This window comes from Scyliorhinus torazame, chromosome 12 (assembly GCF_047496885.1).
Source record: "Scyliorhinus torazame isolate Kashiwa2021f chromosome 12, sScyTor2.1, whole genome shotgun sequence".
NCBI lineage: Eukaryota > Metazoa > Chordata > Chondrichthyes > Carcharhiniformes > Scyliorhinidae > Scyliorhinus > Scyliorhinus torazame.
Genome location: NC_092718.1, coordinates 94,850,375 through 94,868,309, shown reverse-complemented (window position 1 = coordinate 94,868,309; position 17,935 = coordinate 94,850,375). Strand labels below are relative to the sequence as shown.

Sequence of the window (17,935 nt, the reverse complement as noted above, 5' to 3'; positions counted from 1 at the left end):
GAGGTTGCAGGGTATAGCGGCTGGAGGATGTTACAGAGGTTGCAGGGTATAGAGGCTGGAGGAGGTTACAGAGGTTGCAGAGTATAGAGACTAGAGGGGGTTACAGAGGTTGCAGGGTATAGAGCATGGAGAAGGTTACAGAGGTTGCAGGGTATAGAGGCTGGAGGAGGTTACAGAGGTTGCCGGGTACAGAGGTTGGCCGAGGTTACAGAGGTTGCAGGGTATAGAGGTTGGAGGAGGTTAGGGAGGTTCCATGGTATAGAGGCTGGAGGAGGTTACAGAGTTTGCCGGGTATAGAGACTGAAGGAGATTACAGAGGTTGCAGGGTATAGAGGCTGAAGGAGTTTACAGAGGTTGCAGGGTATAGAGGTTGGAGGAGATTACAGAGGTTGCAGGGTCTAGAGGCTGGAGGAGGTTACAGATGTTGCAGGGTATAGAGACTGCAGGAAGTTACAGAGGTTGCAGGGTATAGAGACTAGAGGGTGTTACAGAGGTTGCAGGGTATCGAGGCTTGAAGAGGTTACAGAGGTTGCAGGGTATAGAGGCTGGAGGAGGGTACAGAGGTTGCAGGGTATAGAGGCTGGAGGAGGTTACAGAGCTTGAAGGGTGCAGAGGTTGGCGGAGTTTACAGAGGTTGCAGGGTATAGACGTTGGAGGAGGTTAGGGAGGTTCCAGTGTACAGAGGCTGGAGGGGGTTTTAGATGTTGCAGGGTATAGAGACTGCAGGAGGTTACAGAGGTTGCAGGGTATAGAGACTAGAGGGGGTTACAGAGGTTGCAGGGTATTGAGGCTTGAAGAGGTTACAGAGGTTGCAGGGTATAGCGGCTGGAGGAGGTTACAGAGGTTGCAGGGTATAGAGGCTGGAGGAGGTTACAGAGCTTGAAGGGTACAGAGGTTGGCGGAGTTTACAGAGGTTGCAGGGTATAGAGGTTGGAGGAGGTTAGGGAGGTTCCAGTGTACAGAGGCTGGAGGGGGTTACAGATGTTGCAGGGTATAAGTCTTTAGGAGGTTACAGAATTTGCCGGGTATAGAGACTGAAGGAGATTACAGAGGTTGCAGGGTAAAGAGGCTGGAGGGGGTTACAGAGGTTGCAGGGTATAGAGGTTGGAGGATATTACAGAGGTTGCAGGGTCTAGAGGCTGGAGGAGGTTACAGAGGTTGCAGGGCATAGAGGTTGGAGGAGGTTAGGGTGGTTGCAGGGTGTAGAGGTTGGAGTAGGTTACAGAGGTTCCAGGGTATAGAGGCTGGAGGAGGGTACAGAGGTTGCAGGGCATAGAGGTTGGAGGTGGTTAGGGATGTTGTAGGGTATAGATGTTGGATGAGGTTAGGGAGGATCCAGGATATAGAGGCTGGAGGAGGTTACAGAGTTTGCCGGGTATAGAGACTGAAGGAGATTACAGAGGTTGCAGGGTATAGAGGCTGGAGGAGGTTACAGAGGTTGCAGGGTATAGAGGCTGGAGTAAGTTACAGAGGTTGCAGGGTATAGAGGCTGGAGGGGGTTACAGAGGTTGCAGGGTATACGTCTTTAGGAGGTTACAGAATTTGCAGGGTACAGAGGCTGGAGGAGGTTACAGAGGTTGTAGGGTATAGAGGTTGGAGGAGGTTACAGAGGTTGCAGGGCATAGAGGTTGGAGGAGGTTCAGGAGGTTGCAAGGTATAGAGGCTGGAGGATGTTACAGAGGTTGCAGGGTATAGAGGCTGGAAGAGGCTACAGTGGTTGCAGGGCATAGAGTCTGGATGAGGTAACAGAGGTTGCAGGGTATAGAGGCTGGAGGAGGTTACAGAGGTTGCAGGGCATAGAGGTTGGAGGAGGTTCGGGAGGTTGCAAGGTATAGAGGCTGGAGGAGGTTACAGAGTTTGCCGGGTATAGAGGCTGGAGCAGGTTACAGTGGTTGCAGGGTATAGAGGCTGGAGTAAGTTACAGAGGTTGTAGGGTGTAGAGGTTGGAGGGGGTTACAGAGGTTGCAGGTTATAAGGCTGGAGAAGGTAACAGAGGTTGCAGGGTACAGAGGCTGAAGGAGGGTGCAGAGGTTGCAGGATGTTGAGGTTGGAGGAGGTTACAGAGGTTGCAGGGTATAGAGGCTGGAGTAGGTTACAGAGGTTGCAGGGTATAGAGGCTGGAGGAGGTTACAGAGGTTGCAGGTTATAGAGGTTGGAGGGAGTTATAGAGGTTGCAGGGTATAGAGGTTGGAGGAGGTGACAGAGGTTGCAGGGTATAGAGGCTGGAGGGGGTTACAGAGATTGCAGCGTTTCGAGACTGGAGGAGGTTACAGAGGTTGCTGGGGATAGTGGCTGGAGTACGCTACAGAGGTTGCAGGGTACAGAGGTTGGAGGAGGTTAAAGACGTTGCAGGGCATAGAGGTTCGAGGAGGTTAGGGAGGTTGCAGGGTATAGAGGCTGGAGGATGTTACAGAGGTTGCAGGGTGTAGAGGCTGAAAGAGGCTACAGTGGTTGCTAGGTATAGAGGCTGGAGGAGGTTACAGAGGTTGCAGGTTATAGAGGCTGGAGGGGGTTACAGAGTTTGCAGGGTACAGAGACTGGATGAGGTAACAAAGGGTGCAGGGTATAGAGGCTGGAGGGGGTTACAGAGGTTGCAGGGTATAGAGGCTGGAGGGGGTTACAGTTGTTGCAGGGTATAGAGACTGGAGGTGGTTACAGAGGTTGCAGGGTTTAGAGACGAGAGGGGGTTACAGAGGTTGCAGGGTATAGAGTTTGGTGGAGGTTACAGCGGTTGCAGGGTATAGAGGCTGGAGGGGGTTACAGATGTTGCAGGGGTATAGATACTGGAGGAGGTTACAGAGGTTGCAGGGTATAGAGACTAGAGGGGGTTACACAGGTTGCAGGATATCGAGGCTGGAACAGGCTACAGAGGTTGCAGGATATAGAGGCTGGAGGAGGTTACAGAGGTTGCAGGGCATAGAGGTTGGAGGAGGTTAGGGAGGTTGCAGGGTATAGAGGTTGGAGGAGGTTACAGAGGTTGCAGGGTTGAGAGGCTGGAGGAGGTTACAGAGGTTGCAGGGCATAGAGGTTGGAGGAGGTTAGGGAGGTTGCAGGGTATAGTGGCTGGAGGATGTTACAGAGGTTGCAGGGTATAGAGGCTGAAGGGGGTTATAGATGTTGCAGGGTACAGAGGTTGGAGGAGGTTCGGGAGGTTCCAGTGTACAGAGGCTGGAGGGGGTTTAGATGTTGCAGGGTATAGAGACTGCAGGAGGTTACAGAGGTTGCAGGGTATAGAGACTAGAGGGGGTTACAGAGGTTGCAGGGTATTGAGACTTGAAGAGGTTACAGAGGTTGCAGGGTATAGAGGCTGGAGGAGGTTACAGAGGTTGCAGGGTATCGAGGCTGGAGGAGGTTACAGAGCTTGAAGGGTACAGAGGTTGGCGGAGTTTACAGAGGTTGCAGGGTATAGAGGTTGGAGGAGGTTAGGGAGGTTCCAGTGTACAGAGGCTGGAGGGGGTTACAGATGTTGCAGGGTATAAGTCTTTAGGAGGTTACAGAATTTGCCGGGTATAGAGACTGAAGGAGATTACAGAGGTTGCAGGGTAAAGAGGCTGGAGGGGGTTACAGAGGTTGCAGGGTATAGAGGTTGGAGGATATTACAGAGGTTGCAGGGTCTAGAGGCTGGAGGAGATTACAGAGGTTGCAGGGCATAGAGGTTGGAGGAGGTTAGGGTGGTTGCAGGGTGTAGAGGTTGGAGTAGGTTACAGAGGTTCCAGGGTATAGAGGCTGGAGGAGGTTACAGAGGTTGCAGGGCATAGAGGTTGGAGGTGGTTAGGGATGTTGTAGGGTATAGATGTTGGATGAGGTTAGGGAGGATCCAGGGTATAGAGGCTGGAGGAGGTTACAGAGTTTGCCGGGTATAGAGACTGAAGGAGATTACAGAGGTTGCAGGGTATAGAGGCTGGAGGAGGTTACAGAGGTTGCAGGGTCTAGAGGCTGGAGTAAGTTACAGAGGTTGCAGGGTATAGAGGCTGGAGGGGGTTACAGAGGTTGCAGGGTATAAGTCTTCAGGAGCTTACAGAATTTGCAGGGTACAGAGGCTGGAGGAGGTTACAGAGGTTGTAGGGTATAGAGGTTGGAGGAGGTTACAGAGGTTGCAGGGCATAGAGGTTGGAGGAGGTTCAGGAGGTTGCAAGGTATAGAGGCTGGAGGATGTTACAGAGGTTGCAGGGTATAGAGGCTGGAAGAGGCTACAGTGGTTGCAGGGCATAGAGTCTGGATGAGGTAACAGAGGTTGCAGGGTATAGAGGCTGGAGGAGGTTACAGAGGTTGCAGGGCATAGAGGTTGGAGGAGGTTCGGGAGGTTGCAAGGTATAGAGGCTGGAGGATGTTACAGAGGTTGCAGGGTATAGAGGCTGGAGGAGGTTACAGATGTTGCAGGCTACAGAGGTTGGCGGAGGTTACAGAGGTTGCAGGGTATAGAGGTTGGAGGAGGTTAGGGAGGTTCCAGGTTATAGAGGCTGGAGGAGGTTACAGAGGTTGGCGGAGGTTACAGAGGTTGCAGGGTATAGAGGTTGGAGGAGGTTAGTGAGGTTCCAGGTTATAGAGGCTGGAGGAGGTTACAGAGTTTGCCGGGTATTGAGGCTGGAGCAGGTTACAGTGGTTGCAGGGTATAGAGGCTGGAGTAAGTTACAGAGGTTGTAGGGTGTAGAGGTTGGAGGGGGTTACAGAGGTTGCAGGTTATAAGGCTGGAGGAGGTAACAGAGGTTGCAGGGTACAGAGGCTGAAGGAGGGTGCAGAGGTTGCAGGGTATAGAGGCTGGAGGAGGTTACAGAGGTTGCAGGGTATAGAGGTTGGAGGGAGTTACAGAGGTTGCAGGGTATAGAGGTTGGAGGAGGTGACAGAGGTTGCAGGGTATAGAGGTTGGAGGGAGTTACAGAGGTTGCAGGGTATAGAGGTTGGAGGAGGTGACAGAGGTTGCAGGGTATAGAGGCTGGAGGGGGTTACAGAGAATAGAGGCTGGAGGATGTTACAGAGGTTGCAGGGTATTGAGGCTGGAGGAGGTTTAAGATGTTGCAGGGTATATAGGTTGGAGGAGATTACAGAGATTGCAGGGTATAGAGACTTGAGGGGGTTACTGACGTTGCAGGGTACAGAGGATGGAGGAGGTTACAGAGATTGCAGCGTTTCGAGATTGGAGGAGGTTACAGAGGTTGCTGGGGATAGTGGCTGGAGTACACTACAGAGGTTGCAGGGTACAGAGGTTGGAGGAGGTTAAAGACGTTGCAGGGCATAGAGGTTCGAGGAGGTTAGGGAGGTTGCAGGGTATAGAGGCTGGAGGATGTTACAGAGGTTGCAGGGTATAGAGGCTGAAAGAGGCTACAGTGGTTGCTAGGTATAGAGGCTGGAGGAGGTTACAGAGGTTGCAGGTTATAGAGGCTGGAGGGGGTTACAGAGTTTGCAGGGTACAGAGACTGGATGAGGTAACAAAGGGTGCAGGGTATAGAGGCTGGAGGGGGTTACAGAGGTTGCAGGGTATAGAGGCTGGAGGGGGTTACAGTTGTTGCAGGGTATAGAGACTGGAGGAGGTTACAGAGGTTGCAGGGTTTAGAGACGAGAGGGGGTTACAGAGGTTGCAGGGTATAGAGTTTGGTGGAGGTTACAGCGGTTGCAGGGTATAGAGGCTGGAGGGGGTTACAGATGTTGCAGGGGTATAGATACTGGAGGAGGTTACAGAGGTTGCAGGGTATAGAGACTAGAGGGGGTTACACAGGTTGCAGGGTATCGAGGCTGGAACAGGCTACAGAGTTTGCAGGATATAGAGGCTGGAGGAGGTTACAGAGGTTGCAGGGCATAGAGGTTGGAGGAGGTTAGGGAGGTTGCAGGGTATAGAGGTTGGAGGAGGTTACAGAGGTTGCAGGGTTGAGAGGCTGGAGGAGGTTACAGAGGATGCAGGGCATAGAGGTTGGAGGAGGTTAGGGAGGTTGCAGGGTATAGTGGCTGGAGGATGTTACAGAGGTTGCAGGGTATAGAGGCTGAAGGGGGTTATAGATGTTGCAGGGTACAGAGGCTGGAAGGTGTTACAGAGGTTGAAGGGTACAGAGTTTGGAGGAGTGGACACAGGTTGCAGGGTAGCGAGGCTGGAAGAGGCTACAGAGGTTGCAGGGTATAGCGGCTGGAGGGGGTTACAGAGAATAGAGGCTGGAGGATGTTACAGAGGTTGCAGGGTATTGAGGCTGGAGGAGGTTTAAGATGTTGCAGGGTATATAGGTTGGAGGAGATTACAGAGATTGCAGGGTATAGAGACTTGAGGGGGTTACTGACGTTGCAGGGTACAGAGGATGGAGGAGGTTACAGAGATTGCAGCGTTTCGAGATTGGAGGAGGTTACAGAGGTTGCTGGGGATAGTGGCTGGAGTACACTACAGAGGTTGCAGGGTACAGAGGTTGGAGGAGGTTAAAGACGTTGCAGGGCATAGAGGTTCGAGGAGGTTAGGGAGGTTGCAGGGTATAGAGGCTGGAGGATGTTACAGAGGTTGCAGGGTATAGAGGCTGAAAGAGGCTACAGTGGTTGCTAGGTATAGAGGCTGGAGGAGGTTACAGAGGTTGCAGGTTATAGAGGCTGGAGGGGGTTACAGAGTTTGCAGGGTACAGAGACTGGATGAGGTAACAAAGGGTGCAGGGTATAGAGGCTGGAGGGGGTTACAGAGGTTGCAGGGTATAGAGGCTGGAGGGGGTTACAGTTGTTGCAGGGTATAGAGACTGGAGGAGGTTACAGAGGTTGCAGGGTTTAGAGACGAGAGGGGGTTACAGAGGTTGCAGGGTATAGAGTTTGGTGGAGGTTACAGCGGTTGCAGGGTATAGAGGCTGGAGGGGGTTACAGATGTTGCAGGGGTATAGATACTGGAGGAGGTTACAGAGGTTGCAGGGTATAGAGACTAGAGGGGGTTACACAGGTTGCAGGGTATCGAGGCTGGAACAGGCTACAGAGGTTGCAGGATATAGAGGCTGGAGGAGGTTACAGAGGTTGCAGGGCATAGAGGTTGGAGGAGGTTAGGGAGGTTGCAGGGTATAGTGGCTGGAGGATGTTACAGAGGTTGCAGGGTATAGAGGCTGAAGGGGGTTATAGATGTTGCAGGGTACAGAGGCTGGAAGATGTTACAGAGGTTGAAGGGTACAGAGTTTGGAGGAGTGGACACAGGTTGCAGGGTAGCGAGGCTGGAAGAGGCTACAGAGGTTGCAGGGTATAGCGGCTGGAGGATGTTACAGAGGTTGCAGGGTATAGAGGCTGGAGGAGGTTACAGAGGTTGCAGAGTATAGAGACTAGAGGGGGTTACAGAGGTTGCAGGGTATAGAGCATGGAGAAGGTTACTGAGGTTGCAGGGTATAGAGGCTGGAGGAGGTTACAGAGGTTGCCGGGTACAGAGGTTGGCCGAGGTTACAGAGGTTGCAGGGTATAGAGGTTGGAGGAGGTTAGGGAGGTTCCATGGTATAGAGGCTGGAGGAGGTTACAGAGTTTGCCGGGTATAGAGACTGAAGGAGATTACAGAGGTTGCAGGGTATAGAGGCTGGAGGAGTTTACAGAGGTTGCCGGGTACAGAGGTTGGAGTAAGTTACAGAGGTTGCAGGGTAAAGAGGCTGGAGGGGGTTACAGAGGTTGCAGGGTATAAGTCTTTAGGAGGTTACAGAATTTGCAGGGTACAGAGGCTGGAGGAGGTTACAGAGGTTGTAGGGTATAGAGGTTGGAGGAGGTTACAGAGGTTGCAGGGCATAGAGGTTGGAGGAGGTTCAGGAGGTTGCAAGGTATAGAGGCTGGAGGATGTTACAGAGGTTGCAGGGTATAGAGGCTGGAAGAGGCTACAGTGGTTGCAGGGCATAGAGACTGGATGAGGTATCAGAGGTTGCAGGGTATAGAGGCTGGAGGAGGTTACAGAGGTTGCAGGGCATAGAGGTTGGAGGAGGTTCGGGAGGTTGCAAGGTATAGAGGCTGGAGGATGTTACAGAGGTTGCAGGGTATAGAGGCTGGAAGAGGCTACAGTGGTTGCAGGGCACAGGGACTGGATGAGGTAACAGAGGTTGCAGGGTATAGAGGCTGGAGGGGGTTACAGAGGTTGCAGGGTATAGAGGTTGGAGGGGGTTACAGATGTTGCAGGGTATAGAGACTGCAGGAAGTTACAGAGGTTGCAGGGTATAGGGACTAGAGGGGGTTACAGAGGTTGCAGGGTATCGAGGCTTGAAGAGGTTACAGAGGTTGCAGGGTCTAGAGGCTGGAGGAGGGTACAGAGGTTGCAGGGTATAGAGGCTGGAGGAGGTTACAGAGCTTGAAGGGTGCAGAGGTTGGCGGAGTTTACAGAGGTTGCAGGGTATAGAGGTTGGAGGAGGTTAGGGAGGTTCCAGTGTACAGAGGCTGGAGGGGGTTTTAGATGTTGCAGGGTATAGAGACTGCAGGAGGTTACAGAGGTTGCAGGGTATAGAGACTAGAGGGGGTTACAGAGGTTGCAGGGTATCGAGGCTGCAAGAGGTTACAGAGGTTGCAGGGTATAGAGGCTGGAGGAGGTTACAGAGGTGCAGGGTATAGTGACTGGAGGAGGTTACAGAGGTTGCAGGGTGTAGAGGCTGGAGGAGACTACAGAGGTGGCAGGGTATAGAGGCTTGAGTGGGTTACAGAGGTTGCAGGGTATAGAGGCTGGAGGGGGTTACAGAGGTTGCAGCGTATCGAGGTTGGCGGAGGTTACAGAGGTGGCAGGATATAGAGGCTGGAGGAGGTTACTGAGGTGACAGAGTATAGAGGCTGGAGGGGGTTACAGAGGTTGCAGGGTATAGAGGCTGGAGGGGGTTACAGAGGTTGCAGGGTATAGAGGTTGGCGGAGGCTAGGGACGTTGCAGGGTATAGAGGCTGGAGGAGGTTACAGAGGTTGCAGGGTGCAGAGGCTGCAGGAGGTTACAGAGGTTGTAGGTTATAGAGGTTGGAGGAGATTACAGAGGTTGCAGGGTATAGAGGCTGGGGGAGGTTACAGAGGTTGCAGGGTATAGAAGTTGGAGGAGATTACAGAGGTTGCAGGGTATATAGGCTGGAGGAGGTTACAGAGGTTGCAGGGTATAGAGGCTGGAGGAGGTTACAGAGGTTGCAGGGTATAGAGGCTGGAGGAGGTTACATTTTTGCCCAGCATTGCTCAGGATCACACTTAGATTACTGAGTCCTGGACGTGCCTCCATGCCAGCTTCAGAGGCGAGTCCTGTTTTCAGTGTGCAAGAGGGTGGTGTGGGGGAGGGGTGTGGTGGGCAAGGATGTAAGAGAGTGAGGAGGAGTGTGGTATTGAGCAATGAGATAAATCACCAAGGACTGCGGACATAGACTAGGCTCATATTTGCTCATGTATTGGAGGTAAAGTAGTGATCTCATTGGGGTGCTTGAGGTGATCAAACGGTTCAATGGGTTCGATCGAGAGAACGTATTGCCTCTGGATTATGGGTGGGGGGCTGCAGGGAAGCAGTTCGTCACCTGAAGGGGAGTGGAAATCTCAAACTTTATGGGGAGGGGGAGCAAGTGGAGGGTAAATGGAGCTCAGACACAGATCAGCTGTGATCTCATTGACTGGCGGAACTGCCTTGAGGAGCTGACTTGACCCCTCCTGTTACTACGTTCATGTGCTGCCGTTGTTGGGTCTGCATCCAATGTGCACTCAGTTCTTATTTATTGCACCCACCCCATCCTCCAATCCCCCCAACTTTACCCCTCCAGTATTTCCCTGACAATTTCAGTAGGCATGGAGACACAAGGGAGGCCCCAATTTCTTGGTTTTTGTGTCCTGATTATTTTAGCCCAGGAAGCCAGAGTTGGGAACTTGGCTCCTACGATCTCCAAGGAAAAGGCCAATTCCCACTGCATTCTGTCGAGATCTCTCGGTATTTCCTCCTGGGTCTGCACTTGGCCCTTCCCCCCCAAATCCATTAACGAGGATCTCCCGCCACTGGAAACGATCATGCATCATCTATCCAATTCCAAGTTCTTGTCAAACTTACCACGAACCACTCCACCATCACATTACTCTTGGAGCCGCTGATGGTGTGGGTGCAGGGGATTTTCACTGGTTGTCCAACCTCGGCGCCCAACTGCTCTGGAACAGAGACCTCCACGGAACCCAGCGCTCCTGCAACGGACAAAGAGGGAGAGAGGGACAGAGAAAGAGAGAGATGAGCTACAGAATCAGAATGCGGTGGGGTGTTAACACTGGTTGGACATGTTATGTGGGGTATTTATGTTTGTAGTTGATAAAATACTTATTGTGTGTGTTTATAAAAACGTTAATTAAATTTGTAGAATAAAGCTTGTTTTTGATTAAAAGTGCTTTAGGCCTCTGACGAATAACATGAAAGGCAGGCCCTTGTGCTCCCCGTAACCAAAATCGAAAAACAGTTGTAGGTCAGATTAACTCCATGATATACTTTGGAGTTTTTGAAACCTGGCCCATAACAACGAGCACAGTGCCAGCCATTATTCAGCAGGAAACACTCTTATCATGGGGTCAGGCAGTTCTGGCTTTGAGTCCAACTCAAAAGACTTGAGAATTCAGGAGACCTCTTCGCCTGACATCCAGCCCCGCCCACTAGGCTGCCCTGCCATTTGTTACCTGATACTTCCATTCATGCCGTGCTTGCCCGCCTACGCCCAGCAGTAAAGCAAAAATCTTTCATCACCTCTGGATTAGGTCTTGACCATCAAATGCTTGAAGTAAATAAAAAGAGATGCAATTCTTCGAGACAGTCTACAACGTGTCGTGAGAGTGTCCCTTTAAGAAACGTTTTTGTCTTATCACATGGCAACAGTGATGTCATTGTGTAGGTAGAGCTGGGCTGTGGCACTGATTTTACTTTCGCTTTGAGTTTGACCTGGTTTTATATTGCACCGGTTGGAGAAAAGTGTTTCTCTATTTTCAGTTTAAAAGCTGTTTCCTGATAAATTACAAGTGATAACTGTTTTTTGGAAGGAATTCAAGCCTGCTGTTTTGGAAAGGAAATAGGTGTATCCATACCAAGGCTTAAAGATAGTAAGAGTGCCGTGTGTTGGGCCACACCTTTGTAAAAGGGTTTTTGGTTTATGGGATCTTGTTATTAAATTGGAACAGTTAATGGGGGAAATTTATTAAGGGTGATACACAGGTTACTGTAGCTATGTGGGATATTTATGTTTGTAGTTGATAAAAATACTCACTGTGTGTGTTTATAAAAATGTTAATTAAATTTGTAGAATAAAGCTTGTTTTCGATTAAAAGTGCTTTAGGCCTCTGACGAATAACATGAAAGGCAGGCCCTTGTGCTCATCGTAACCAAAATCGAAAAACAGTGTAGGTCAGATGAACTCCATGATATACTTTGGAATTTTCTAAACCTGGCCCATAACAACGGGCACAGTGCCAGCCATTATTCAGCAGGAAGCACTCTTATGGGGTCAGGTAGTTCTGGCTTCGCATCCAACTCAAAAGGCTTGAGCCCATAATCTGGGCTTTCCTCGTGACAGTACTGAGGGAGTGCTCCGCTGTCAGAGGGTCACGATTGAGCGGGTGCTGCACTGTCAGAGAGTCAGTACTGAGGGAGTGCTGCACTGTCAGAGGGTCAGTACTGAGGAGTGCTGCACTGTCAGAGGGTCAGTAATGAGGGAGTGCTCCACTGTCAGAGGGTCACTACTCAGAGAGCTGTACTGTCAGAACATCAGTACTGAGGGAGTGCTGCACTGTCAGAGGGTCAGTACTGAGAGAGCTGTACTGTCAGAGGGTCAGTACTGAGGGAATGCTGCACTGACAGAGGGTCAGTATTGAGGGAGCGCTGCACTGTCAGAGGGTCAGTACTGAGAGAGCTGTACTGTCAGAGGGTCAGTAATGAGGGAGTGCTGCACTGACAGAGGGTCAGTACTGAGGGACTGCTGCACTGTCAAAGGGTCAGTAATGAGGGAGAGCTGCACTGCCAGACGGTCAGTACTGAGAGAGTGCCCCACTGTTGGAGGTGCTGTCTTACATGTGAGATGTTAATCCATGGTACCATCTTCCCCTTTAGGTAGATGGAAAAGATCCCACAGCCACAGTAGGAAGTGGAGTAGGTGTGGGGAGATCTCCTTGGTGACTTGTGGACAATATCTATCCCTCAACCAACATCACTAAGAGCAGGTGATCTGCGTCATTCTCACAGTGCTGCTTGTGGGAGCTTGCTGTGTACAAATTGATTGCCACGTTTCCTGCATTGCAGGACTACAACATCGTGGGCCGAAGGGCCTGTACACTGCTCTACTGTTCTGTTCTATGGACACCTTCAAAAATTGATTCATTTAAAAAAGCATTCAGAGTACCCAATTATTTATTTTTTTCCAATTTAGTGTGGCCAGTCCACCTAATTTGCACATCTTTGGGTTGTGGGGGTGAAACCCACGCAGACACATAAAATAGGCAAACTCCACATGGACAGTGACCCAGGGCCGGGATTCAAACCCGGGTCCTCAGTGCCGCAGTGCCAGTGCTAACCACTGCGCCACGTGCTGCACCAAAAATTGATTCATGGGTTATTGGATACTTTGGGATATCCTGACGCAGTGAAAGGTGCCATAGCAATGCAGAATGTTTCTTGCCCCACCCTCATGACCACCCCCTCACCCCTGCTGTCTTTCACCGAGGGGACATTTACTCCTTGTCAGTTTGTGGGTCGGCGGGGTTGGGGTGGGGGAGAGGGCTTCCCCAACTGGGTACTCCTCCTGCCTGGACGGCATGTGAGATGGCCGTCTGCAGGGGGCTGGTTATTGAGCGGGTACGAGAATGGGGAAACCAGCAGCTAGAACCATTAGTTACGGGAGACCAGCCGACACCATTCCAGGTTCAGTGTTACCTGTGGGGGGGGGTTTGTAAATGGCCTGGTGAGTGCGCGAGTGGGGGGATAGGTGGGTTGCAGGTTTGTGTTATAGAAGACCCATCTTTGTCACCTCCGATTGTGTTGCTGAAGAGTGCCAAGTCACCTGACCCTCCCGCCATGTGAGTGCGATTGTGTGTGTGGCGTGAGATTGGTTGCGTCTCTGTTAAATCACTTTTGTGTCTTTGTTAGTGTGCACTGAGCTCTCTCCATCTTAAAGATGCTCCTGTCACCTCACAGAATTGTTCTGACGCAGATTGGAGCCATTCGGCCCATCGACCCTTTTTTGTCTCCTCAGGTGTGCTTTATCCCCCGGAGTGCCACTGCCTCCCCCCCCCATCCCCACAGCCTTGTACTTGGCAGATAATGTTCCAATTACCTTTCAAAAGCCTTGATTTGCCCTGCCCCAACCACCCCCCCCCCCCCCCCCCTCACCACACGCTAGGCCTTCCCCATCCTCACTGCGTCAGACAGATTCCCCTCGGGTCTCCGATGCTTCTATGGCCAACCACCTCACATTGGTGCCCTTTGGTTCACCATCCTTCCCCAATGGGAACAGCTTCTCCCCATTTCCACTCTGCCCAGATCCCTCATGATCTTAGACTGGTTTAATACACTGAGTGAACATTGTTGGTGTGCATGGCTTTCTACTCAAATGAGAGTGCATGCATGTGTGTTTATGCATATTTGAGCAGGTGTCTGTGCATGTGTGGGTGAGTGTGTGTGAATATGTGTGAATGCATGTGCGTACGTGTGTGCATGAGAGAGTGTGAGTGAGAGTGGTGTGTGTGAGTGGTGAATGTGTGTGAGTGAGTGTAGTACTTGTCAGTGTGGTACATGTGAGGGAGTCTGTGTTTGAGTTTGTGGGTGTATGTGTGAGTTTGTGGGTGTGTGAGTGTGGTGTGATTGAGTGTGAGTGAGTGTTGTACTTGTGAATGCGGTACATGTGAGGGAGTTTGTGTCGGTGTGTGTGTGAGTTTGTGGGTGTTTGTGTGACTTTGTGGGTGATTGTATGAGTTTGTGGGTGTGAGTTTGTGGGTGTTTGTGTGACTTTGTGGGTGTGTGTGTGAGTTTGTGGGTGTTTGTGTGACTTTGTGGGTGTGAGTTTGTGGGTGTGTGTGTGACTTTGTGGGTGTGTGAGAGTTTGTGGGTGTGTGTAAGTTTGTGGGTGTGTGTGAGTTTGTGTGTGTGTGTGAATTTGTGGGTGTGTGTGTGTGTGTGAGTTTGTGGGTGGGTGTGAGTTTGTGGATGTGTGTGTGTGAGTTTGTGGGTGTGTGTGTGAGTTTGTGGGCGTGTGTGTGAGTTTGTGGGTGGGTGTGAGTTTGAGGGTGTGTGTGTAAGTTTGTGGGTGGGTGTGAGTTTGTGGGTGTGTGTGAGAGTCTGTGGGGGTGTGTGTGTAAGTTTGTGGGAGTGTGTGTGAGTTTGTGGGTGGGTGTGAGTTTGTGTGGGTGCGTATGTGTGTGAACAGCAGTGTCTATGAGTGAAAGTGTGAGTGACTGTACGTGTGCTTGTGCATTTGTGTGTGTGTGAGGGAGAGAGTCAGAGATGTACTCACACAAGCGGAGAGTTTAAATCTCCAATGCTGAAGCAGTTTCACTGATACTGCCTGGTGAGTTACAAGGAGTACTCTGTCTGAATTATACCTCAACACAGCAGGCAAACTGAGAGTTGCAGCAGGAGTAGATAAGAGTGGAAAATGTAACAGCGGGAAACTGTCCAGTGCCTGGGAGGCAGGAATTGGGATGAAAGCTGCAGTGATCAGAGACCTCAGCAACACTCTCCAACACATCTCCACTCCTCCCCCTATTCTCCCAGGTATCTCACAGTTTTGAAGTCCATATTCTGATTAGTTTAATGAGCTGGGAGCTGAATGTTAACTCTCTCTCTTCCTGCTCCATCTTGGCATAGAGAGCCAATTTCTTTGGTCTTTAAGCTATTTCTTATTTTGCCTCATTCAGCTATTTCTTATTTTGCATACTGAAATTTTGATCTCCCCCATCTCCCAACTTGGACACAGAGTTTGCGACGGGCGTCCCTCTTCCTCACATATTCAAAACCAGTGTGTGATTATATATGTCCGCCAGTCTCTCATTGTGTGTGTGTGTGTTTATATATGTTCATCTGTCTCTCACTGTATGTGTTATATTGTCTGTCTGTCTCTCATGTGTGTGTGATTATATATGTCCGTCTGTCTCTCACTCTGTGTGCTTATATATATATGTACTCTCACTGTGTGTGAAATGAAATGAATGAAATGAAAATCACATTGTCACAAGTAGGCTTCAAATGAAGTTACTGTGAAAAGCCCCTAGTCGCCACATTCCGGCGCCTGTTCGGGGAGACTGGTACGGGAATTGAACCGTGCTGCTGTCCTGCCTTGGTCTGCTTTCAAAGCCAGCTCTTTAGCCCTGTGCTAAACCAGCCCCTTACGTGTGTTTATATACATCCGTCTGTCTCTCACTCTGTATGTGATTATATATGTCTGTCTGTCTCTCACTAAGTGTGTGATTATATATGTCTGTCTGTCTCTCACTGTGTGTGTGCTTATATATGTCCGTCTGACTCTCACTGTGTGTGTGTTTATATACGTCTGACTCTCACTGTGTCTGTTTATATATGTCTGCCTGTCTCTCATTGTGTCTATTTATATATGTGCAGCAGTCTCTCACTGTGTTTATATATGTCCGTCTGTCCCTCACTATGTGTGTGTTTAAACCTGTCCGTCTGACTCTCACTGTGCCTGTGTTTATATATATCTGTCTGTCTCTCACTGTGTGTTTATATATATCTGTCTGTCTCTCACTGTGTGTTTATATATGTCTGCCTGTCTCTCACTGTATGTTTATATATGTCCGTCTGTCTCACTATGTGTGTGTTTATATATGTCCATCTGTCTCTCACTGTGTGTGTGTTTATATATATCCGTCTGTCTCTCACTGTGCGTTTATATATGTCCGTCGGTCTCTCATTGTGTGTGTGTTTATATATATCCGTCTATCTCTCACTGTGTTTATATATATCCGTCTGTCTCACTGTGTGTTTATATATGTCCGTCTGTCTCCCACTGTGTATGTTTATATATGTCCATCTGTGTCTCACTGTGTGTGTTTATATACATCCGCCTGTCTCTGTGTTTATATCTGTCCATCTATCTCTCACCCTGTGTATGTTATTATATGTCCGTCTGTCTCACTATGTGTGTGTTTATATATGTCCGTCTCACTCTCACCATGTGCTTGTTTATATATGTCCATATGTCCTTGCGTCTCTCACTGAGTGTGAGTGAATGTGTGGGCGAGTGTGAAATTTTGTGTTGGAGTATGAGTGAGTGTGTGTGTGAGACAGTGTGTGTGAGAAAGCATGTGAGAGTAAGATGGAGGTGTGAGTTTGTCTCACTTTGTATCTCATTCACTGTTTGAGTGTTTGTTTGTGGGTTGTGGGTATATACACATATTTGTGCATTTATCACTGTTTGGATTCTGCTCTCTCTCTCTCTCTCCCCCCCCCCCCCCCCCCCCCCCCCCACCTGCTGTCTGACGGAGCTGAATTCCCAGTTTGAGAACGATTCATGTGTCACCTCCTCAGCTGTTAATCATTCTGTTGCAGGAGTCTGTCTGGCTTCTTTCTGTGCCTGACCCAAGCTATTAAACACACTTCCCCAGCCGAGACAAAACTGGAGTCATTGGGAATCATGGGGGAAACTCTTCATTGTTTGGAGGCATATCTGGCACAAAGGAAGATGGTTGTGGTGGTTGGAGTTCACTCATCTAAGCTCCAGGACAGCACTGCAGGAGTTCCTCAGTGTAGTGTCCCAGGCCCAACCATCTTCAGCTGCTTCATCAATGACCTCCCTTCCATCAAAAGGTTAGACGAGGGGATGTTCGCTGATGACTGAACAATGTTCAGCACCATTCGCCACTCCTCAGATAATGAAGCAGTCCATGTCCATATGTAGCAAGACCTGGACAATATCCAGGCTTAGGCTGACGAGTGGCAAGTTACATTCACACCACACAAGTGCCAGGCTATGACCATCTCGAACAAAAGAGGATCCAACCATCTCCTTTCGACATTTAATGGTGTTACAATTGCTGAATCCCCACCATCAACATCCTGGGGGTTACCGCTGACCAGAAACTGAACTGGACTAGCCACATTGATACTGTGGGTAGAAGAGTAAATCAAAGACTAGGAATCCTACAGTGAGAAACTCACCTTCTGACCCCCCAAAGACTGTCCACCATCTACAAGGCACAAGTCAGGAGTGATTGAATACTCTCCACTTGACTGGGTGAGTGCAGCTCCAAAAAACCTCAAAAAGCTCGACACCATTCAGGACAAAGCAGTCCACTTGATTACTCCCCCTTCCACAAACACTCAAACCCTCCACCACCGATAGACAGTGGCAGCCGCGTGCAGCATCTACAGGATGCACTGCAGTACCTCCAGGTTTCCTCCGGGTACTGCGGTTTCCTCTCGCAATCCAAAGACGCGCAGGTTAGGTGGATTGGCCATGATAAATTGCCCTTCGTGACCATAAAGGTTAGGAGAGGTTGTTGGGTTTTGGGGATGGGGTGGAAGTGAGGGCTTAAATGTGTCGGTGCTGACTTGATGGGTCGAATGGCCTCCTTCTGCACTGTATGTCCTATGTTCTAACTCACCATGGCTCCTTAGACAGCACCTTCCAAACCCACGACCACCACCATCTAGAAGAGCAAGGGCAGCAGATACTTGGGAATCCCCCCACCTGGGGTTCCCCTCCCAAGTCACTCACCATCCTGACTTGAAAGTATATCGCTGTTCCTTCACTGTCGCTTGGTCAAAATACTGGAATTCCCTCCCTAACAGCACAGTGGGTGTACCTACACCTCAGGGACTGCAGCGATTCAAGAAGGCAGCTCACCACCACCTTCTCAAGGTGCAATTTGGCATGGGCAATAACTGCTGGCCTGGCCAGCTGCCCCCGCATCCCAGAGCATGAATTTTAAAAAGCCCCCCCCCCCCGCTCCCCCTCGCAAACCCCCTCCTCACCCCTCCGCCCCCACACCATGCGTGTACGTCTCGCTGGATTTCACAGGGGCAATCCCGCACTGTGTGTGGTCATG

The 17,935-nt window shown here is 50.3% G+C and overlaps 1 protein-coding gene across 4 annotated transcripts in view; it reads right to left on the bottom strand.

The window, feature by feature from the left end:
- The window catches only part of LOC140386572 (basal cell adhesion molecule-like), a 277,207-nt gene that overhangs the window by 150,006 nt on the left and 109,266 nt on the right, over positions 1–17,935 (bottom strand). For all 4 annotated transcript variants that reach the window (XM_072469008.1, XM_072469010.1, XM_072469009.1 and 1 more), the window contains exon 2: positions 9,963–10,090. In XM_072469008.1, coding sequence (XP_072325109.1) covers positions 9,963–10,090 — 128 coding nt within the window. The remainder of the gene's footprint in view (positions 1–9,962; positions 10,091–17,935) is intronic.